Genomic DNA, 23,715 nt, shown 5'->3' with positions numbered 1-23,715 from the left:
ACTGCTCATTCCCTTTCAGAGGGGAACTCGCCAGATGGGTAATTAAAACTATTTCTCACCTTGGTTTGAGATGACAAGCAAATGTTTGTTGAGGTGAAAGAACTGCTTTAGCCCTAACCTTGACTAAACTACATCCTGCACTCTTTTGAAAGTTTAAAGTGGAACTGAGAGGGAACTGGAAGAAAGAGGCTATGTCCCTGAGCATCTCTTGATCCTTCCTCATACTCAGCACTGCATTTATTATTCCATTATGCTCCCCCCATCTCCTTCTGCCCACCTATCCCCAAAGGCAAGAGAAATAATCCCCCAAAACAGCAATATTGCCAAGCAGGCACTTAAACAACCCAGCAACACAGCCAAACTCAGGTGCATTAGACATGGGCTACGTGGCCCCAAAAAGGCTGCCCTCTTATTTGGGGCCACTAACAGCCTTGCAAGGGGCTGTGCTGCATTTCTGACTTTCCCAGAAGCTGATTTTCCTGGAGTTAGTACCAAGCATAAGCACACAGCTTTCAAGAAAAATTAACTAATACACTGAGAGAGAATCTGATGTCCAACCCCTCTCCTCTCACATACCTTATATTAGACAAAAATCTAATTTTAGATCTCTGCTTTTACCAGAATTTTCTTCTTTAACTTGCATCCTTTGAGTCTATCCCATTTATAACACTCTAGATCAAGCCAGTCCTATCAGGCTCCACTGTTTTGCCCTGGCCCACACTTTCCCACCACAGCTGCTCCAGCAAGTCCAGTCCCCACATCCGCAGGCCCCAGCCAAGACATCAGAGAGCCCAGAGCTACACCAAGCAAAAGCAAACACGTTCAGCACTGGGTTGCAGCCACACCTCACTGCCCAGGGGATAGGAATTTTGCTTAGTGAGGAGTTCCTTCATACCTCCACCCACTGCTCCATCCTGAACAAGCTGGAGACATCAACACAGCTTTTCATTAACTTGGGCTGCTTTCAAACCTCTTAAATGCCTTCAAAAAACAAATGGATGACCAACTTCTCCTACAATGCTTGTTCATATTTGCTCAGTTTGCTGTTGAAAACTACGAGGCAAGCATCAACAACTTGACCAAAGTTTGGCAGATGCAAGGTTTAAGGAGACTTGTCCAAGCCTCTGAGTATCAACTGAAGATCCAGAACATTCTAAAATCCTCCAGTGGAGCAATCACACAACAAGAACTGTTCTGCACCCCCTGAGGCTAATTTAAGTTTGAGACACACAATGAGTACAATGAACTGATTAGGAAAGACAGCAGAAAAACCACAAATCTGCAGATCTAATCTAATACATTAAGTGGAATGAAATGGAGAATCACCCAGTGGAAAAATAAGGTACAATAAATACTGAAAAGTTGCTACCTTTTGGTTATGAAAGAGAAGAAATATTTATGCATGGATGAGAGATTTCTAAAGGAATTCCAAAGCATTTAAACAATGGAAAATTTGAAGCTAACTGAATTTTATAGGGAAGTTACCTAAACACACTTAGGCAAAGGTGATCTCTCTGTAGATTACATCACCAATACCCACTGTGTTATGTATCAGTATCTCACATGGAGCATGAAATCAAGCATGTGAGTAGTTCCAGCAGGAGGAATTTTATGTCAAATCTCCCTATCAGAGTAAATATATGAAATTATTAGAGATTTCAAGCATCCCAGAGCTAAAGGCATCACTTAAAGGGTTCATTTCCATTTGAATTCTGAGGCCTTTCAAAAAATAACAAGGTTAAGACTTTGCTAGTAGCACCTGTACCACAAAGTTTTCACAAACCAAACCCCTGAAAATCTGTATGGAAGCAACTCTAAATTCACTTCTAGCTTGACTGATTTTAAAAAAAAAAAAGCACTCAGCAAGTTGATTTTCTGGCCACAATCTACTCTGCAGCCTTGATCTCACTGGATCAATGGTTTGAGGGCCCAAAGTCAGACAGCCTCACTCCAAAGAAGCCACTGGAAGGAGTTAAGGGATGCCATGGTGCCCCAGAGCCAAGCTGGAAGAAGACTGGAAACACAGAAACAAGCAGGAGGGACACTCCTTTCCCCTCATCTGGAGACTAATAAAGAGCAGACTTTGAAAGGCACAAGCTGCTACGGACAAAGTATTAAAAACACCCCAAACCACACCTTTTTCATAGATTTCTGTGCTTCCAAGAACAATTGTGCACATCAGCTTGCTGACAGGATACAACACTTACACTGTTACTGATCCTGTTGGAGTATAGGTACAGGTTTTTCATTTTTTCTTTCCTAAAAGAAATGTTTTTTCAAGCCCTGGACAAGATGACTGCCTGCAAGAGCTTGGCTCATGAGCACCCAGAGTGCTGGTTCAGTTTTCATGTATCATCATCAGTTAAAGGGGAGCAAGATGAAGGGAGTGTGTGTACACACACATAAGGAAAAGGCTGCATTTTGCCTGAAGCTTTCACCTCACTGGGGTGAAATCCAGACCATCTCCTCAGTCCTACGGTGTCTCCATCCAGTTTCACAAAAAACAGTGTCTGCTCAGGCTCCATGGAAAATAAAACAACCAAACACAATCCTCACAGCATGGAACAGAGATTAAAGGAAGGAAGCAAAACAATATGAATCTGAGACTGATGAATTCCAGTTTCAACAGGCTTGCCCAGAACAGCTTTATTTAACGGAAAGAATGGATGGCTCCAAGAATTGGCTTAAAACAATGCTCACTAAATCCTTGCTGTGACAAGATCCATAAATCCAGCACAATGCTTACATCCAACATAACTGTTGGCATTAACTGTCACCACAAAGTACAAATTCAAGCAATTCTTGCAGAAGCAGGTGCACATGTCAGTGCAGGTGCACTCCAAACTACAGGAGAAATTGTTCAAAAGGGAGGCAGAAGATACAGAATCAGACCTTGATGGCTTTAACTAAGATGCAAATTTTAAGAAATAGTGAAGGTGATGCCAGGTTTGCCACTGCTCAGTTGCACACCCAGACTTGCAGCCAACTGAATCCTGCAGCTTCATTTTCCCACTGACTTCCAAGTAATATTAAAAACAACTAGCTCAGACAGTACCTCCCCCTCAGTATTTTCTATTTTTTTTTTAGCTAATGCTCTTGTGCTGCAGAATTTCTTCTCTCTCCCAGTTACTTCACCTCATTTTTTGCACATAAACTTAATGCAAATTTAAACTGTCAGCCACAAAATGTAAAAACCAGTTACTTCATTGTTAAGCAGTGTATTAGACTGAAGATATTGCAGAGAATTTTTCAGTACAGTCCTTCCACCGGTAGCCAGGGGATCTGCTGCTGTAACAGCTGTTACAGTGGATTTCTTGAATCTGAGCAAGTGCCAGCAACAAGATTTTGTAATTTTCCCTCCTCTCGACAATTCAAAATATCTCCAGTAGTCCCAACCCACAAACAGCCTCACTTGGCTGAGTATGATGGGAAGAAACTATAATTTAGCAGAAGGTGTTGTTGTCTAAGCCAATAGTGATGATGGCCTTGCCAGAGCAAGCAGGTGAAATGCCTACATCATGCAGACAGCAGGAGAAAGACAACCCCAAACCCTGCATCATGCTTTTTTTTTCCCCTTTCTTTTCTTTTTTTTTAAAGGAACATGGTAGCAATTATGTTCTGCTTTTCCTCTATAAAGATCAGAAGTACTCATGGGAACAGAACACCAGAAACATCTCATTTAATATTAAAAGTGCATGACAACATCAATTTCATTTCTTGTTCCCCAGATCTGCCTGATGTTGGTGTGCACCCAGGCTGAAGGCAGCAAATAGAGTGCATGTCAAGTGCATTGAGAGTCTGGGGAAGAGAAAGCCACACAACAAGAGCACAATGCTTTTACTCCTCCTCCCTGCCCAACCCTTCTTTTCTTCTTGTATTGTGAGAGAGGAGAATCCCAAGAGAAAGCCTGAAACATGCACATTTCCTACAGCCATATCCTGTTTGCCAGCTCTGCTACGTAGCTCCAGGCAAAGTGCCCAGTTCAGCATAAGAAACTGAACTAAGAAAAACCTGTGGGCACCATGATCTAGATAGCAAGAGAAGTCCAGCAGCTCAGAAATAAGCCACCATAGAAAAAAGAGCTGATACATCCACCCTTCAGTGACACTTCTGTACAGGTTTTACAAATCTGTTTGGAGATACAGTCACAGACAGAAAGGGAAAGAAGAATCAAAGAATCAACTCCTGAGACATTCCCTATCAAAATGAATGTAGTTGACACTGCCTTTTACTTTTCCAGCTAAATTACATCTAAAAAATCCACATATATTAATGAAATGAAAATAAAAACTCCACTGAAAAAATCCCAACCAAGACCTGGCAAAACATTTCAGTGAGAAAGTGCTTTAGAAAGGAAGCATTCATAGCATGAAGCATTTAAATAGCTTCTTTGAAACTTGACTCCATTCACCTGACATATGCTATCTCAATACTTGACAAAGATTATTTGTTAGGAGCAATTTCCAGTCAAGGAACTGTGTGCCAGAACTTCTGCTCTCCATGTGGAGATATAATTAATAACACCTGCTTCCCACTGGAGCCTGGTCTCAAAGCTACCTGCTTCCCTTCACAGCCCCAGCAGCACAACAGCCCCCAGCAGCCTGACCCTGATCTGCACAGGCCAAAAATTCTGCTTTCAAGTCATTTTTGCTTCCTACAGTGAAACAGAAATTCACTGATGAAGTACCAGCAGGACATGACAAGGCTGCAGGTGTCAAGCTACTTCGATGATTTTATTTTTTTACAGCTTGTTGCAGTGCAGAATCAAGCAGAAGGTGAAGGTGGGCTGTGAAAATTCTGAGGCCTCATAGCAGCAAAGGAAAGGCTCAGGGGAGCTGGCAAAACTAACTTCTTGCACAAGCTTTCTCCCCTAGCACATAGTACTAAAAATTCTTCATGGTTTGGAGTAGAGGCAAGATGTAAGAGCAGCAAGAAATTCACTCCTCCATGAATGGATCCCACGGAGTTTATCCAGATTTTGCTTCTTCTGTCCCCAGAATGGGGCAGCTGGAAGGAGCTATTTTCAGCTATTTGCTGGTGTTTGAGGCAATGCTCCATCTGTGCTGACTGCTCAGCCTCTCACTCTGACATGCACAGACCTGCACACTCAGAACAGCAGCCAGAAATAATTGCAGCTACAGAGCTGGACTTGTGGAACTCAGACCTTTATCAGGTGAAATATGCAAGGGGAAGCAGCTCCAGAAAGGACTTTTCTTCAAGTTTAAAGACAAACAGAACAAGCCTGGCTCTTCTTTGGAGGAAGGCAAGCCACACCTGTGTCAATAATCCCTGGTATTTAGTACTGCAGGGAGTGAAGAGTCTGCTGCAACATGTATGCCTGGCGGGGAGGAAGGAACAAGCATGTCCACGGACATGTCTCATCTTCCAAATGGCTCCAGAGATGGATGGAAGCCAGGAGCTCTCCAGGAGGCATTCCAGCTTCAGAGCCTCACAAGGCTGTGATCTGTCTCCCTCTCAGACAGAGCTGGAGACAGGAGTACGTGTGGCAAGGGGAAAAATAATCCCAGATGCCAAATGTTGCTTCGCTTCCTGCACGCACAACAGCTTTGACTGCCTGTGATATTCTCTGGCAATAACCAAGGTTCACCCAGATAAAATGGGAACCAGGTATCAGCTGGTTTCATGTCTGGGCACTCACTGTAGCAATGCAGAGAACAGCATTTGCAGCTGAGTTACCTCTACTCCCCTCTAAACTCTCTGCAAAACTCCAGTTCTCACTACAGAGCTCTGAAAAAGCATCTGTCAAACCTAAAACAAGGGAAAAACACACAGAATTGGAAGCTCAGGCAGCATTTTACACAATTATATTAAAAGGAAGCTAAAACACAGAAAAAGAATCTGAGACTGCAGTGCTTATTACTGGCACCTTCAGGCTGTGCTTCCAGGCAGAGGAATGAGTGAGGAAACAAACCACTGGAATTCTAACCTTGACCCTGACCCTGGGAAATGCACAGTTCATGCTTTAAAAGTGTTTAGAGAGGTATGCTCACAGCCATGCATAATGCAAGGCTGTAATAAGGATAAAACTTTTCCCAAACATACTTTTCCCCTTCTTTGGAGCAAAATAATTACACCTGAGATGAAAGTTAATGAGTAGGTCCAAGCATTTTTGAGAACCTGGCTTGATGAATGTATGCTGAATTCAGAAAAATTAATATGCCTTATCAAAGTAAGAGTTAATTTCAGGGATTATGTTACTGCACACACACCCATTTACTGGTTCTCAGCACTTACCACTTTAAATCAAGATAATTTTGGTATTTAAACAAACAGGTTAATGGGTAGGCAAGATAAAAAAACCACTGCAGTCAAAGCCTCCAAGTATTAGCACACACCTACACATCATAACACAGCAGAATTACTTTACAGGTATGCTGGATCAATAAAAGCTAAACATAATAAAGAGCTGATGGTTATCAAGAGGAGGTACTTAGACATGCTTCGAGGCACAGTATTCCTCTGAAAATTTGACACCCTTCTGCCAGATCCCAGTTTGGCTGCCTCTGCATAAAACACCTCGAGGATGCAGAGGGGACCTGGTTTTGTTTTTTTTAAAACAAAACCAGGAAAGGAAAACATCAAAGTAGCCACCTGTTCTGAAAAATTGCTACCATGTGTCAGGCATTCACCTGCCAAGGGAGTGGCAAATTTCTTAAGCTTCCCTGCACTGGCTGGTCCTGATACAACAATCAAGGCTCAAGAGTTAATGATTTCCCTCTAGGAAAGCTCCAGGACCCAAGCTGCAGGGCTGGGCTCTGTCCTTGATCAACACTCACAACCTGTTATTCATGCAGCCCTCTAACAAGAAGCACAGAACCCCTCAGGAGAGGCTTGGAGCGCAAGGTCAGTATTTTAAGGTTCATTTTTCATTTTCCAGCAGGGTTGGTCCATTTAGTGAGCTCTGAAAGCTTGTATCTTGTTTCTGCATCAAGGCTGTAACCAGAGCCAGCTGCTGGCCAGAGCCCCAGCAACCTGCACTCCCTGCAGCCCTTAACCCTGTCCTTCCAAACCAGCACAATGCCACATTTCACACCCAACCCCAAACCTCCTTCAGTTTGTACCCAGGGCTCCATCAGCTGAGGAAAGGGCACAAAGAACTCATCCAGCCTGTGGATTTCACTGTTTTAACATCACTGTTAAACAATAGATTTTGCTGCCTATTTCTTTTCTCTTTAAAGCAGAAGGTTTTGTTTCTAAAGTGCTTTTAAGGCAGATGCTTGTGTACAACTGGTGACTGCTCAAGCAAAATTGTGGCCATTCACAAACCTATCCTGTTCCAGAGCCTGAGCACATCCATCCAGTTTTGATTTCTGGAAGAGCAGCTAGCTCAACCCAGATTTGAATCTCCAGCTTCCCATGGGCACCTGAAGCACTTCAAAATGCAGGATGCAACTGAATACATCTGAATCTGCTGCTTAAAGAGAAGCATTCTGCTTTTTGCTGCAAGCACAGTGTTTTTTTGCATAACTCACAGATGCTCAGTAACAAGAATCCCATGGGCCAGAAATCTTTTCTGCAAGAATGCTTCCAGATGACTGATGAAGCTTAAATATTCTCCTCCTCCTGGCATGCCTTTTCCTCCAAACAGGTGTATAAAAACTTTTCTGTCTTGCCAAAAGTAGAGAGAAAACAGTGGTTTGACATCACAATGTTAGAACTTGGAAAGCTTATTGTGACTGGCAAAAAAAAATAACCCAAGGAAAGCTGCAGTCCCAACCAGCTCCTTGTATTGGCTTCCCCTCCAGTGAGGAACTAGAGCTGAAAAGCCAGAGAGGTGTCCCTTCACCACAGCCAACAAGGGGAGATACCCTGGGATCAAGAGAAAAACAAGACAAATATAAAATAAATATCTTCCCAGTGGGGCTATTTGAGGCAGGCACCAAAATCCACTCTCCCCATATCATGTTACCAAAGAATTTTTACATCATTCCCCACTTTCTGTCTCCTCTGACTCAGCCCACAACTGACACCAACTGACCCTTCTGGAGGTTTTGTGTCTGGCACTATCCAAGTGCACAACGAGGCCAAATCACAGGATGCACCAGCAGCAAGGGAACTGCTCCACACACCCTGGCTCTATTATTCAAGATATAAACTCTAGGTAGTTCATTCATAATATGTACAAAGAGGCAAAACACCATAAAAAAAAAAAAAGAAAAGAAAAAAAAATCTTCAGAGCTTGAAATTACTGTATTTTTTATAGTATTTTTTTATTATTTTATATAAATTACTATATAAATTGCGTTTTTTTTCCCTCATTCATTCATTTTAAATTATTTTCTTTCTGCCTATGGTCAGATTCAGACCTTGAAAAAGCCCTAGCCATATATAAAGAGCATGGGGGATATATTTAAACATGTTTCCAGGTCTCTGATGTCTCCATGAAACTGAGCAGGCACAACTACAGCACTCTGCAGGTCCAAAACAAAACTAAGTTGCCCAAAAGTGTTAGCAATTTGTGATTTAGGGCCTCCCTTTTTGCTGCACTTTGGATTTACAGTACCTGCAACACTTGTTAGCTGTCACAGACATTGCAAGCTCCAAGCAGTGAGGATGGAGAACACTGCCACTTGGTGGTAAAAGGGGAGAGGAAACTTTTGCACCTGCTCCAAGTACAAATAATTCCACGGGGATGTTCCATCTCTCCCCATCTCAAGTGAATTTCTTAACAGCATGGCTGGTGCAGCTGCACCAGTGCCCCCAGAGCCACACCCCAGCACGGCCCCACCTTGCCCAGGGCCAGCTGGCTCTACAGCTATGACTTAATATTAAAAAAAAACCCCAAAAGCCCAAATGAGACAATTCCTTTTTTCACCTGTGTTTGAACACATCTGTTAAGGATGACATGGAAGTCTGAAACTGCTGAGTTTCAGACTCAGCTCAGCTTTGCCTCCCTCCTACTCTTTTCAAACCCCACCCTTCATGCCACACTGGGATGGCAGGAATTACATTTTACCTTTATTTATTTCCTTTAATTCACATTTTCAGCTCTCACAGAGTTATTATTGCACAGTCTACCAAGACACAAAATGCATTTTATTTTTAATGCATTCATTATTTCTTTGCTCCTCACTGAAGCTGAAATGCTGCCCTGTGGCCATGTGTGGCTCTTCTTCAGAAGCACAAAATGCACCTGGGACAGCAGCATACAAAACTCACAGAAAGTAAGAGGCTTTTTAAACAAGCCAACATGAAATGTCAGTGACATATTAAAGCAGCAACCACACAATTCTGTGGTGAGATTTCCATCATGTATGATCAGTCAGATAAGAACAAGTACAGTCTAATTGTGCTCTTTCTCTCTGCCAGATCTATTCTCCACTGCCCTGAAGTTCTACACCTCTTTTAGAGAAGACAGAAATGCACACACTTGCAACAGGGCCTTACTACACAACTTCAAAAACTTGATTTACACCAAATTTATCTTCTAAGGAAATCCCATATTTTTATTTCATAGTACACATTTGAATCCAGCAGTTTTTACAGAAACCTCTTGCTAGCATATTTACCAGGGCAAAAATGGAAAAGTAAAAAAAGGATGAAAGTGAGACATTCCCTTTTCCTTTCTTTCAAAAGAAATTTCTTTCTTGCAACAAGGAAAGGAGACAATACACTCCATTTCCAAGTGCCTGGGAGCCATTTTACACAACTGGGACTTTACCAGTTGCAGTGCAGCTGCCAAGATTTCCAGATGTGTATCACAATAAATCTGTAAGAATGTTGTGGGACCCGGAAGAAGGTGCTGCTATAAAACTAATTCAAATAGAATATCTAAACACATCCATTTGCCTTCACCTTAGCCTATCAAAACCATGTGGTAAATCAAATTCTCTACAGAATTTTGCTTTGCAGCACAGTCCTCAGGTGTTTGTAGCAGAGTTTAGGGGCTGTCTGCATCCCTGAGGAAGCTGCTGGACAAAATAAATGCCTTTGCAACTGCTCAACACTTGGCATCCCTGACAAACAGAACTGCTTCTACTGAACTAACAAAAAAAATTTAAACATGGCTGTCTATAATTTCAAATAGATTTGGTCTTCTGTCCTCCAGCTTTTAGAGTTATCTATGTCCTGTGTGCTGCTAAACATCTGCTGTTCAGCAGAAACAAGTTGAAATCCCAAGATAAAGATGATTTAAACTATTTATGATAATAGCTATTATCTGGGGATCTTATCTCAATTTTTAAATTTACCTATGACCTTTACAAGACTGCTTCATTCAGAAGGACAGAGCTGGAGAGAACTGAATTGATTTTGGCACCTTCCATGGCCTCTAAGAGCACAGGATCCTTTATTCATTAAGTTGTTTTAAATGAAAAAATTATTCCAGCTAACACTGGTCATGCAGAATTCTGTACTGGATGTTGCACCTCCCACATCACCGCCAAACAGGTGAGATGCTGTCAGCAAACTTCAGATCTAATGCACAACATGACCAAATTCATGAAGGCCGACCTTCATTGTGACTCAGCCTGTGATCTGCTGTTAACTGCCTTTGGCACAAGCCAGAACTAAAGTCAGAAACACAGGTTAAAGCTACAGAAGGTGTGGAACTAACTACAGATCACAAATGAACACCAAGCCATGCTGTTAAGACTTACTCCTCTTGTACTGAGCTTCCCCACCACCACCAGACCACACTTTCAAATACCTTTAGGTCACCAGCCTCAGGTTTTTCAGTCTCTGAATCGTCATCTTCCTACAAGACAAGAATTTACAGGATTAAGCTTAAAGAGCAGGCCTGGCAAGTAACTGAACTTACAGCAAAGGGCATTCAGCGGCCCAGCAGCAGTCCAAGACCCTCTCCATGGAGGATAGTTTTGCCCCACCCACTCATAACCAGAAAACAGGTCCTACAGTTAGGGGAAGAAGTATTTGTTTGGTTTTGGAGGTTTTTGTAGGCAAAAACATCACTCAGTACCAGTTGTGCCTACAAAACTCATGCAGCTCTGGAATACTCAGACAACAAGAAGCAGCAGAACTGGGGAAAAAAGCATTTGTCCTTTGATAATTCTGTCTCCTCCAGTTGGCAGGTGGTGATTGAAGAGCCTCTGTTCAGCAGTACCCACAGAAAAAGCAGCATTTACAAGACCTGTGATAGTCCCAAGCATCAGCAACACACACAGGACACACAGCTGGCCTGCCACCAAACCAAACATGCAGGCTTGGAGAGGGTCTGGCCTAGCACCAAGTTCCAGGGATGCAGCAGACACAACTTCCTTGCTGGTGCCAAGCTCTCGTGCCTTGCTTGCAGGTGCTGTGAACCTCCACAGAAGGGAACACTGACAAGTTTCAGGTAAAAGTCTCCATTTTTTAAAAATTTATTTTATTAACTAGAAATAAACCAAAGAACTGGGGGAGCTTCTGCCCTGTGAAAGCCTAAAATACTGAACACAGCACTGTGTGAAAATCCACACCAGGTGAGCAGGAAGTTCCAGTTTGGTCCCCACTGGCAGCAAACCTGTTGTCCCCTCACTGGGCATCCTCCAGGATGCTTTCTCAAAACAACTCATAACCTCCATGAGCTACCAGCACAAGCAATGCCAAGGAAGTTTTCAAACCTACTCAGAGAATATTTAATGGAAAAAAATGGGAAGTAACTTGTGCAACCTGCAGTGTAACCACAAACCTATGCAAGATTCACTGGCTGACACCAGAGTGATTGACTGATTGTCATTTCCTGAACAGCAGCTGATGATGGACAACTGCACCCTGTACCAAAAGCTGTGTATGCAATAAAGTCACTCCATTTACACCCCCTTTACAATGCTAACTAAACACAGCTGACCTTGGCAAGCACCTGGGTCACACACAGGGCTTCCTCTGAACTACAGACCTCCCTTAAACAGAGTCTAGAAGTGCTGGATATAAAAAGAAGAATCACTGAAGCAGTAAAAAAACTTCATTGCTTTGCTAAGGGAGACATCAGGGGAAACAGAACAGAACTTAAAGGAATTTCTTGGCTGCTACTTGGGCAAAGAGATGGCAGAAAATCATGTCTCCTAAGAGACTGATCTAACACACATAAAGCAGATTTCAGTGAGGAAATAGATAGGAGTATCCCTGGGTTTTGGCTGTGTGGCAGAAGAAAGAACTGGAACAGAGAGAAGATAACACAGTGCTAGGAAAAAGGGTCACGATAAAGAAAGGAGCTTTCCCTCTTCCCCAAAGTTATTCACTCTCCCAGACCCAGGGCAGAACTACACATCCTTCTGTGTGATGTAGCTGCACTCACAGCCTGTGAGCTCCATGCCCTGTCCCCCCACAGTGCTGTTATCCCAGAGCTCAGGTGATATCAGACACGTGCCATGCACCTGTGACACACAAAAGCCACCCACATGTAGACAGGACACTGTTACATCAGGGTGACCTGATGCAGGGAGTGGATTGAGCTACACACAAAAGTATAATTTAAGACAACACAGAAGTTATTCTTTTTAATCCACCAGCTGACAGTGTGGTCCTCTTATAAGATTCTTACATGTCAACTATGTTTAAAGAATAGCTTTTATTTGGAGTGGCTGTAACAGCCTTTTTCCCATAAAAGAGTCCAACGACACCAACACAGAAACGAGCAACATGAGCTGTGCCAAGCTGCTTATGGGTTTCAGGGCAAATGCTTTCTACTTAAAAACAAAGTGGAAAGGAGTAGATGGAGAGTGCTGAAACCCACAGCATGAGTCAGATATCCCGGGTTCCATCACGGGTCGCTATTCCGGGTTTTTATTTGGAAGAGAAAAGCCTCTACAACCTGTGTAAGGGGTCAGGACAAGCTGCCGGAGCAGGGAGGTACTTACTGACTGCCTGCTGTTCTCATCATCCTCCTCTTCGTACCCTTCCTCGTCCCCATCCAGGCGGGTAAAGTCATCTTCTCCGTACCCAACTGAGACCAGGCCGCCTTTCTCTCCTAAGGAGAAAAAGGAGAACTGTGAGGAAAGGGGAGCTGGCAGCGTGCGGGGCCTTCCCTTCACACAGGGGAAAACGCCAGGCCGGCGCGGGCCGCGCGGGGGAGCCCTGGCGCCTCAGCCCGCTGCCTGTCCCGGCCCCCTGCCCGCCCTCACCCATGGGCGCTCCCCCATCGCTCCCCGCCGTGCCGGCCTCGCTGTCCGACTCCGGGTCCGAGTCCTCGGCATAAACCGCCAGGGAGGAGAGAACGCTGCGCTTCGCCGCCGCCATTTTCCGCCCCGGCCGCGGCGCACTTCCGGCGCTCGGGGATGACGCACGCGGCGCGGTCGCCGTGGCAACGCTGCCATTCCTCGGCTGTCTGAGGCTCCCGGAGCAGCGGGGGAATCCCGGCCTCACACAGGAGAAACTGCTCGGGGAGCTCACGGCCGGAGGGGAGAGCCCTCAGCGAGGCGGAGCGGAGCGTGTCTGGGGAGGAGAGGGGATGAAAGGTGCGCGGGCTGCTCCTTTAACTGAAGGTTTTGACGTCATTTTGTGGCGCCGCGACAGCACCTGCCGGGTGTGGAGCGAGCGCGGAGGGCGGGGGCCGGGACAGGGCGGAGGTGGGACGGGAACGCGGGGGCTGCAAGGACACGGGGCCCTGGGAGGGAAGGAAGGAGGGAGGGTGGGTGAGAAGGAGCCGTCTGCCCCCACACACCCGTCCCCACGCCCATCCCCACACGCCCATCCCCACACACCCGTCCCCACATACCCGTCCCCACACACCCGTCCATGTCGGGTGCGGGCGGGTTTGGAGAGCTCTGAGCCCCCTCTGCTGTGCCCCGTGGGGAGGGGGCTGACCCACAGTAAACACACTGTGGCCCTCTCCGGTGAGGGGGTCTGGATAAACATCCCTGAGAGACCCGAGAACAGGAGGAGTGTGGCAGGGAGGCTGTGGGGGAGGCCGTGCGGGTCTCAGGGGGTCGGGGCAGGCCTTGGGCTGAGGAGGGTGGCGGTGTCCGGCTCCAGCTCAGGTTCCTGTCGCCGTTCGCAGCGTCCTTAGGATGAGCGGGAAGGCTCCCCCGGGCCTGGAGGGCAGGGTCCGGAAAACACTGCAGAAGGTCTTCGGGTTCGAGTCCTTCAAGACTTCCCTGCAGGAAAGTGCGACCATGGCTGTGGCCAGAGGTGAGGCTCGGCATGGGACACGTGTGGAGCACGGCTGGGTGTCCATCCCCGTGTGGGGGTGACCCCGCAGGAGCTGCTGTTGTGCCTGCTGTGAGCAGATGTCGCCTGGACTAAGCAGGAGCGCCAAGCCCTCCACACCTTCTTCTGCTCTGAGGTGGTTTTGGTGGCCCAAGAGCACGTCCTGCACATGAGCTCTGCGTCTTCTCCTTTCATTTGCTTTGTAACACCTCCATTGCATCAGCCGTGGAAATGGGAAAGTGCAGCATTGTTGGTGTCTTTTCTAATTGTTTCCTCACACCTGCCAGTGTGTTTGTGGTCAGATGACATCAGACCTGTTAACATTCAGGCATTTTCAGAGTAAAACTGTCCTTGTGTTAAAAGACAATACCAGCAGAGGACTTGATTTCTTAGCATAGCTGAGATCCTCAGAATCATGGGGCCATTATCTGAAATATTTTTGTGCTGATGTTGACACACACACCCCGACAGGCAGCTGGGGGTGGACAGGCAGCTCACCCAAACAAGCTGCCAACTCCCCCAGCAGCTCTCTCAGTGTGAATCAGAACAGTGCCCAGTTCAGTTTCCATCCATCACCACTCACAGTTGACAACAGACCTGTCAGAAGTGGGATTCTGTGTGCAAGGTGTCTCTCCCTGGTGTCACTAGCACCTTCCTGGCTTGAACTGGATCCTGGTTAGTGCAGGAACAGTCACTTCAGGATATTATCAATGTGATTGAGATTTCCAACTTCTGTTTCATGTGAGGGATAAGCTTTAAGAGGATGTGGTCAAGTTCTGTCATGGGGCTGGTGATGTAGTAAGTGGAGGTCTGTAAAATGAGTGAAAGCAGCTTTTTTGGAGGAGATTCAACATTAATAACTTCTGTTTATTTTGGTTTCTGTGTAGCTTCTGGTACTTTTATTCAGCTGCCTCTAAAAGTTTACAAAGCAATCTGAGGTACTTTGAAGGAAACCACTGCTGGCATGTGTTATAAAGCATTGCTGTGCTTTTAGAACCTAAACTGAAGTCTTTTGTTGCTATGCCACCTGGTACATGCACACATGTGCTGTTTCTGTCCACCCCTCCAGCCCAAGCCCCAGAAACTCAACACCACTCAGAGGCCTTGAGCTTTCTTCTGTTGTTTTTGCAGGAGAGAAGGATGTCTTTGTGTGCATGCCCACAGGGGCAGGGAAATCCTTGTGCTACCAGCTTCCTGCAGTTCTGGCAGTGGGAATCACCATTGTCATTTCACCTCTGATTGCATTGATTCAGGTAACTGTCTCCTGTTAGCTGGGGAATAGCAGTCAGGGAAGGGGTTGGGAGACTCTGGAGACACGGCAGGTGCTCTCTTGTCTTTCTGCCCACGAGTCTCTGCTGCTGATCTGCCTCTGGATTCTCTTGATGTCTTGTTGTGCTGATAGGTGAGGACAGCAGAGTATCTCTGGTATGATACTTTGCATTTCTCTAAAAGGATGGTTTTGCCTTTAATAGTAGCCTGGTGGTTTTTGTAACTGGGCCTTTCTCCATTTTCTTCAGACAAAAGCAGCAAAGCAGAGTAAATCAAATGCACCAAAAGATGGATCTTTCCCCAGAAAAAAAACCTGCCACTTTACCTATAAACTAATAACTCCAGGAGTGATGAAGTTGCCTTTGAGGACACAATTCATTCTGCATGAAAATGTCTTTTCATTGCAGTCGATCTGATGGGAAGAAGCTGGTTTAGCAGAACTGCTCCATGATCACTTTCATCTGTGACATGTTTTTTCCTCTATTTTACCTTTTCTTCTGTTTCACCATCTGTTGGGAGAAACAAGTCCCTGTAAGAGCAGCTGTAGCATTGCTTGGACTTGTGTAGACCATTAGCACTGCATGACATCTGGTGCTGCAGGCTGCTGGTTTGGGATTTGTTGTTTGTGGAATTATTTAACTCCTTTACAGTCTCACTGTAATACACATTAAGAACTATAGCAGTCTTTCCTATACTATAAAGAGTGAATTTGTTCCAAGTGTGAGGATTACTGATTGGGCTCTGGTATGGCAAATATTGGTGAAATGGATGTTATGATATTGATAAGGGAGTTACAAATAGGTTGAGATGGGCTCGATGAGTCTTAGGGGAAAGAGCTGGAGTAAACCCCCAGAGTCTTCTCATTAAGCCCTGAGAAGGGGTTGCTGTGCCTGAAATGATCATGATGTATTTCAGTGTAGCCAAACTTAAAAGAGTTTAGCCTGTGCAGTTCATTATAGGGAAGGCTAAGGGGTGGCTGTGAACAGAAAACAGAAACAGACATTAAATCAATGACTGAAACCAGATATTGAGTAAAATAATTAGATACCTGTTTTTTTTCAGGACTCTTCATATCCTGAAACATCAAGTGCAAGTGAGCAGGGGATAGGGAAGTGAATTTGTATGGCCTGTGTTCATCTGGATGTGATGCCATGTTTTCTTCTTGGTTTTGATGACACACTGGATTCTCATCCATGCTTCTGGTTCTGCTGCAGTGGTGATTTCCATGATCCTTGCCCTGTCTCAGCTGTATTAGGGCACCCTTCAGTTATTTTGGAGTGAACTGCTCCCTGTTCTTGCAGGGTGGGAGTGTTCATTTTCCATCTGTGACAACTTCATAGTGTAAATACTGAGATGTGTTCAAGTCACAGTGCCTGTGATGAGTTGTTTTGCACAGATCCCTCCTGGTGCTCCCTAGCAGCAAAAAGACTATCTTAAAGTGAATGGATTCACAAAAATGCAGTTGAATGTAAGAGCTGGATGGAGCTCACAGGTGAAGAAAAGGACATGTAGAATTGAAATTGTAAATAACAGGACTATAGGTGTGTGTTGTCCTGGGATTTGATCCTGGAGGTGGAAGCTGAGGTCTCACTTGGGTCTCCCAACTAATCATTTTAGTTGCTGGTGACTTTCTTTATTCCCATTTGATTTTCATTTCTATTTTGTATTTACTTTAGGATCAGGTGGATCACCTGCTGGCTCTGAAGATCAAAGCCTGCTCTCTGAACTCCAAGCTGTCTGCCCAGGAGAAGAAAACCATCCTGGCTGACTTGGCAAGTGAGAAGCCTCAAGTAAAGCTCCTGTACATCACCCCAGAGATGGCAGCTGCCTCTTCCTTCCAGCCAACACTGAACTCCCTGGTGTCCAGAAACCTCCTGTCCTACCTGGTCATCGATGAAGCTCACTGTGTGTCCCAGTGGGGACACGACTTCCGCCCCGACTACCTGCGCCTGGGCTCCCTGCGCAGCCGCATCCCCCAGACCCCCTGCGTTGCCCTGACTGCCACTGCCACCAAGCAGGTCCAGGAGGACGTGGTGGCAGCGCTCAAGCTCAAGCAGCCACTTTCCACCTTTAAGACTCCTTGCTTCAGATCTAATTTGTTCTATGATGTGCAGTTCAAAGAGCTCCTGACTGATCCGTACGCTGACTTGAAGGATTTCTGTCTGAAGGCGCTTGAAGTGAAGGGCACCACTGGGGTAAGTTTTACCTTTAGGGAAGAAAACTAAACTGGACAAAATGTTAATGGTCCCTGACCTTCTAGGGCTTGGTGGGGCCCTGACAGACCTGTGGCAGGAAACAAGGAGGTCCCAGAAAGGAAAGTGCTTGTGTGTATTTTCTAAGTCCTCTAAAAGTACACACATATTTTTTTTAGTTCCTCTAAAACAGGTAGAATGTGAAGGCTGTGTTCCTGTCAGAGGTGTCCTCAGAAGGGGGTTAGTCTAAAAGGAAATTGATTAGGAATACTGAACAAGCATTTTCACTTGCTTTGTCACATCCTCTGTGACCATTGTGCATTTGTGTTCTGCTCCATTAGTGTGGTAAGGGTGAGCAGAAGCATTTGAAGTGTTGAATTTCCTGCTCTAACACTAATTCTCAAAACAACTCTCAGCAGCTCAGCTATAACCTCTGCACCTGGGTGTGTCTGTGAGATGGTTCATGCCTTGTGTCTACTAGGAGGATGAGAGGCTGTATTTGCAGCTTTGTTGTTTGACTTCAGGCCGTGTCCTGGCCTTTGTCTCCTGGCTCCCAGGTGTACGCCGGCTGTGGCATCGTGTACTGCAGGATGAGGGATGTGTGTGACCAGCTGGCCATTGAGCTGAGCTACCGAGGGCTGAAAGCCAAGGCCTACCATGCAGGTACTGGAGTCTGCATCTCTCACTAGCTGGGAGAACTGAACTCTTCCACTTGGGCTGGAGCTACCTAGAAAAGAACTTTCTAGGCATGCTCTGCAATCTGTGTGATGCTCACACATCAGGTCTGTGAGATAAGTGCAGGCCCTTCACCACAATGACATTCCCTTGTCTCCAGAGCTGTTGGATCTTTCATGGCCTGAATATAACAACTGCTTTTATCCCAGGTAGGGAGCTAGATTTTTTTCCTTTGGAATAAAAGCATCTGCTGCTGACTTCTGCTTGGTTCCAGGCCAAGCACTGAGAAGAGAGGAGTATGTACATCAGTCAGTTTTAGTGAGGGCGTTGGCCTACAATGGGGAAATGGATGAGAAAGAAAATCCTCTTGTTTCTTTCCTTCTTGATTTTTTTTGGGTTTTGTTTTGTCTTTGGTTTTTAGTGGTGTTGTTGGTTTGTTTGGTTTGGTTTTTTATTGTTTGGTTTTGTGTTTTTTTTGTTTGGTTTTTTATTGTGTTTGGGTTGGTTGGGTTTTTTTTCATTTGTTTATGGAGTGGTTTTTGTGTTTTTTTTTTGGGGGGGGTGGGGCTTGTTTATTTCTTTTTTTGTTTTTTTGTGGTGTTGTTTACTTTCTTCTCTTTTTCTTCCCAGGCCTCAAGGCAGCTGACAGGACTTCTGTCCAGAATGAATGGATGGAGGAGAAGATCCCTGTCATTGTTGCAACCATCAGTTTTGGAATGGGAGTAGACAAAGCAAACGTCAGGTGTGTGAGGCTGAGTGTTGTGCACAACCAGAGACTGAGACCTGAGCAGGGGGAAGGAAAAGTCTCAGGCTCTGTTACCTAATACACCTGACTCAACTGCCTGATGAACACTTGCTTAAACCATCAAAACCGGTGCTGAAAGATTTTTATCTTAGAAGCAGCAAAACCAAACCTGGGAGGGCTTTGTAAAAACTTTAAACACAAGGCAGCATAGCTCTTCTTTGCCAGTCATCCTTAAAATCAAGAGAATTGGAAGAAAGCTTTTCTGCCACACCCTCCAGGGTTTCAGAAAGAGCCATCTCAGTGCAATCACAGCTGTCTCTTTCACTTCTCTTAATGCAATAGCTGCTGTTAAAAAGCACTGGAAAGAAAATCTGCACCTAAAATAATTCATCCACCCTCTATTAAAATAGTCAGAGCCAGCTTTTTTTGGAGATCTCTTGCAATGCAATGGGGAAAAAATAGCCCTTCACAAAGGGCAATAACCATATAAAAATACAGCTCTGGTCCAAGGACAGAAACTTTGCACATGGTTTCCACTGCTGTTCCTCTGGGACTGCTGTCCCCATAAGGGCTCTGTGTTAGAATTCCTGCCCTGCAATACGGCTGTGCTGAGTTATTATTATGATCACTTACTAGAGGGATAATTCAGGTGTAGCTCAGACAACAACAGACCTGATCTTTAAAATCCATGTACAGAAGTTGCTCTGAATCCTGTGAAAGGAGGGCAGGATATCACTGAGCCAATCCCATCAGTTCACAACTGTGCTGCCAGGTAACAGGATCCTATAGCAGTGACAATTTTACTCCTTGATGCACCTTTCCAAACAGAGAAGTGAGGAGTCTCCTAGGACATGAATTAATGACCTGCTGAAGCCACTCTGCCCTGCCCAGTGGTCATTAAAAAGGGCAAAGAGTAACTGAAATGCATAGTAGTGACTGAAAGTGAAATATGGCTGAAATGTGCTTGTAATCTAGTTAATTTTCAAGGAATGGAGTTAAAATGTCTCTTCACAGGATTTTTTAAAAATAACGTTATACCCAAGCCTAGTTCACAAGACACTGCTGCTTAGCCTTTGTAGTGTGTTGGCAGATTTCTGAGTATTCATGCATATGTTATCAAATAAGGTCAGGTTTGACAACTTCTAGAGGTGACTCATCTGGACAAAAGGGAAAACAGAGGTGGTGTCCCTTTTTTTCTGATGGAATCTGTTCCTCTGTCTTCACTGTTAATTCAGTCCTGCTTAAAATTATTTATCAATTTCTTCAGCAAACTTCCTGATGGGACTTAAATGTACAAGGCTCTGATGCTTCCTGCTTGGCCTGTTCCTGGGCTGTTTGTGTTTGAAGAAATACGTTTGCTTGTTTTTGTCATTTAATCTTTAGCTACACCCATATGCATCATACCTGCCCTTGGGTCATGCTGGCTTTAAGGAAGACTTGAAAACCTTGGCAGCATTACAGTGCTGCCCAATCCTCTCAAAACAGGTACAAGCAGAATTGCTGAACAGTCAGGTACAAGCAGGATTAAAGCAGTCTTGCAATGCTGTGTTGAAAAACCTTCCTGCAGAGATTACGTAAAATTTAGTAATGATTCTATAGTCATATTTGCTGCTTAGGAGGGTTGCCTTCATCTGAAAAGAACAGTGAGGTGGAATTTCCCATGGAGATTTTGGCTAAGTGTCTTTTAAAAGTAAAATATTTAAAAATGTGTTTTGTAATGGTGTGATTGCATCCTACAAAATAAATACAACTCTTTTATTAATGCTGTATTTTATGGTAAAATATCCCAAACTCCTTATTTCAGTGTCCTTATTCTCAGTCTTCATAGCTGCACAGTTGTATGCATGTTTGGGATACTCATGTGCTCATTCTTTTCCATCCATTTGGAGTGGCATCCTGCTCACATGCTGTCCAGGTTTGTTTTCTTACAGCTGTGCTGCTTTCCATGTCTTGTGTGCTAAGAGGACTAAAACTTCAGTGTGCAAATTCTCTTGGTGTGCTCCATCCTCTTTTCTGAGCATTCCTCTTTTGTTGCCCTGTTTTTTGCTGTTATTGATGCCCACAGACACCACACTGGTGTGTGTGCAGTGCTCTGACAAACCTGCAGCCTCATGTTCCCTGTTTTACCACATGCAGGTTTGTTGCCCACTGGAATATTGCCAAGTCAATGGCTGGATATTACCAGGAGTCTGGCAGAGCTGGGAGAGATGGAAAACCATCCTGCTGCCGCCTCTATTACTCCAGGAATGACCGGGATCAAGTCAGCTTCCTGATCAAGAAGGAGCTCTCTAACATCCAGGTGAGAGCTGCAGAGCTCTATCCACCTGCCTGGATACACTGCCTTGGCTCTGGTCTGGTTTGCCTGCAATACCCTCTGAATATGAAAAGATGAAATGAAATGAAATTTTCTGAGCTGTGTGGAGCCCCATTTCAAGGGATAGCAGAAGGAAGGGAAGCAGGGAAGGAAAAGGCTGCCAGAGCCAGCTCTATTAGAGAGGAATGGGTGAGCAGAGGTTGGAGTAGAGACAGGGAGGTGTCTGTAGCTGTTTGCCACGCAGCTCAGAAGGGTTGGATTTGATCATTGCCAGAGTTACTCTATGTATATTTAAACTGAAGACTACAGTTCCTTGTCCCATCTACTTTCAGGAAAAAAAAGGCACCTTAAAAGAGTCTGACAAAGCTGTGATGACAGCTTTTGATGCCATCGTGAACTTCTGTGAGGAGCTGGGGTGAGTGCATTTCTCTCAAACACCACTGTTAGTGCTGGGGAAAACATGCCCTGTTGTTCCAAGAAACTCATATGGCTGAGATCCTGCATGTGTCCCTAAGAAATCTCTCATCACTCCCACCTCTGAGTTAACTGTGAAGTCTTGGAGTCTGATCAAGTCAGGGGAATGTTTAACTTCTGTCTTTGATGATGGGTTGACTTAGCATTTACTTTTGTTTTGACTCTCCTCCTTAAGTACATCACCCCTCTCCTAAGGGGGCAAACAGAACCATGGGATGGAAGCATTTAGATTTAATGTTTCTGTAAATCTCTGTGTCTCCACTCTGCAAAGTATCTATGATTCTCAGTGATCTTAAAAGGACCTGATGGTGCTTAGAATGTTTCAGAAACAGGTTCAAATTATGGATGTGCCCAATCTAAATGCAGACTAGCAACCACAATATGCCTTGTTCAGGTTTAGTTCATGCCTTGTATGCTGTAATTGTACTAATTGCTGTTCTATGCTGGGTAAGACATCAAAGCTGTATTTTTTCCAGGAAGAGAGCAGTATATGTTCACTAACTGAAAATGGTCTTTGTGTTTCATGCTTACAAGTTCTTCATTTTGTTTCGTTTTTCACATGTGTGTCTAGGACAGCTTTTTCAGCATGAATGTAACATGTGCTGCTTTTCTGGTGCCTTCTCTCCTTGTCATGTTTGGCAAACAAATCCTGGGTTTATGGGATAGCCTTGCTCGTACTGAAGTGTGGCACAACACTGAGCCCTGGGGCACTCAAAGGGGCACTTCTTTGCCCAAAGTCAAGGTGATGCTGTGAAGCAGCTGCTGGGAGGCTTCTTGTTTTAAGAATTTGATCCACTTGTCTGAGAAGCTCTGCTCCTTCTGGGGTGTGTTCCCAGCTCGCAGATGGCTGTTGTGGCTCAGTTTTGTAGAATCATAGAATGGTTTAGGTTGGAAGGGACCTTAAAGATGACCTAGTTCAACCTCCTGCCATGGCCAGGGACACTTTCCCCTAGGCCAGGTGGCTCCAAGCCCCATCCAGCCTGGCCTTCTAAGGGATGGGGCATCCATAACTTATCTAGGCAACCCATGCCAGTATCTCACCACCCTCCAAGTAATAATCTGAGTAAGGGAATATCACTGACCTAATTAGAAGTCACCTCTCCCAGACTTTTTCTCCTCTTACTCAACTTGATCCATTCTTCCAACTGTATATCATGGGATATGATCCCATGATCATGAATCCATGATCCCATGATATGAACCCATCCCATATTGCAGCACCCCTGCCTGGCTCCCCTGCTCATAACTCTACAGGAAACTGAGGTTCTGTGGAAAGCAAAGCCACGTTGCATTTCTTTTTTTACATATTGGATTAATACAGTTCTACTCACTATCCAAACAGTGAAAACAAACCTCAAACTCTGACCTTGCAAGGTTATAAATAAGAACAAATAAAGACAGATTGTGTACTGGCAAGCAAGTTTGCATAGTGTATTTAGGCCTGAGTATGAGAGGAGAAGAATGGTCTAAGCTGCTTTTAGAGAATGGGCTCAGACAAAGCTTTCAGTGGCCACAGTTTCCTATTGCTCTTTTGCAAGGTAAAAAAAATCCCCAACCGACATAGCTGCAGCAGCAGAACACATCTTTATCAGCTTTAGGTGGTGGCTGACCATCTTCCACCTCTAGCTGGTGGTTTTGCTTGAAAGATGAAATTCAGAGATGAGTTTACTTTGGATTTGGCAAATGTTGCAGTTCCTGAATCCAGACAGCCTCATGTATTGAGTTTGCTGTGGCCTGCAGAACAACTTGCTGGCATTTGGACATTGCTCTTGATACAGGGAAGTTACATGGAGAGAAATAACCACCCAGGGAGTGAGATGAGAATTTTCTGTCAACAACACAATCAGGTTGTGCTCAGGCTGGTTCTTGCTCAGCTGTACCAAGTTCTGGGTCCCCACTTTGCTGTCTATGAACCACCCCGTTGGTGCCTTGGAGATGTGCAG

The 23,715-nt window shown here is 44.9% G+C and overlaps 2 protein-coding genes across 9 annotated transcripts in view; one reads left to right on the top strand and one right to left on the bottom strand.

The window, feature by feature from the left end:
* The window catches only part of SAP30BP (SAP30 binding protein), a 28,817-nt gene extending 15,580 nt beyond the window's left edge, over positions 1 to 13,237 (bottom strand). The window contains exons 1-3 of one of the 2 annotated variants that reach the window (XM_058852312.1): positions 13,080 to 13,237; positions 12,816 to 12,925; positions 10,670 to 10,717 (exon numbers count right to left, since the gene is read on the bottom strand). In XM_058852312.1, coding sequence (XP_058708295.1) covers positions 10,670 to 10,717; positions 12,816 to 12,925; positions 13,080 to 13,194 — 273 coding nt within the window. In that variant the 5' untranslated portion in view covers positions 13,195 to 13,237. The remainder of the gene's footprint in view (positions 1 to 10,669; positions 10,718 to 12,815; positions 12,926 to 13,079) is intronic. The other variant, XM_058852311.1, reaches the window with a different exon arrangement.
* Positions 13,238 to 13,279: 42 nt separating this feature from the next.
* The window catches only part of RECQL5 (RecQ like helicase 5), a 39,391-nt gene continuing 28,955 nt past the window's right edge, over positions 13,280 to 23,715 (top strand). For 6 of the 7 annotated variants that reach the window (XM_058852291.1, XM_058852294.1, XM_058852296.1 and 3 more), the window contains exons 1-8: positions 13,280 to 13,412; positions 13,955 to 14,085; positions 15,235 to 15,356; positions 17,049 to 17,567; positions 18,122 to 18,227; positions 18,870 to 18,981; positions 21,121 to 21,283; positions 21,631 to 21,713. In XM_058852291.1, the coding sequence (XP_058708274.1) occupies positions 13,965 to 14,085; positions 15,235 to 15,356; positions 17,049 to 17,567; positions 18,122 to 18,227; positions 18,870 to 18,981; positions 21,121 to 21,283; positions 21,631 to 21,713 (1,226 nt within the window). In that variant the 5' untranslated portion in view covers positions 13,280 to 13,412; positions 13,955 to 13,964. Of the gene's footprint in view, positions 13,413 to 13,453; positions 13,524 to 13,954; positions 14,086 to 15,234; positions 15,357 to 17,048; positions 17,568 to 18,121; positions 18,228 to 18,869; positions 18,982 to 21,120; positions 21,284 to 21,630; positions 21,714 to 23,715 lie in introns of those variants that run through there. The other variant, XM_058852292.1, reaches the window with a different exon arrangement.

The sequence above is a fragment of the Poecile atricapillus genome, chromosome 17, assembly GCF_030490865.1.
Source record: "Poecile atricapillus isolate bPoeAtr1 chromosome 17, bPoeAtr1.hap1, whole genome shotgun sequence".
In the NCBI taxonomy this organism is placed as follows: Eukaryota; Metazoa; Chordata; class Aves; order Passeriformes; family Paridae; genus Poecile; species Poecile atricapillus.
Note: the sequence above shows the minus strand (reverse complement) of the source record. Positions and strands in the feature narration are given on the sequence as shown.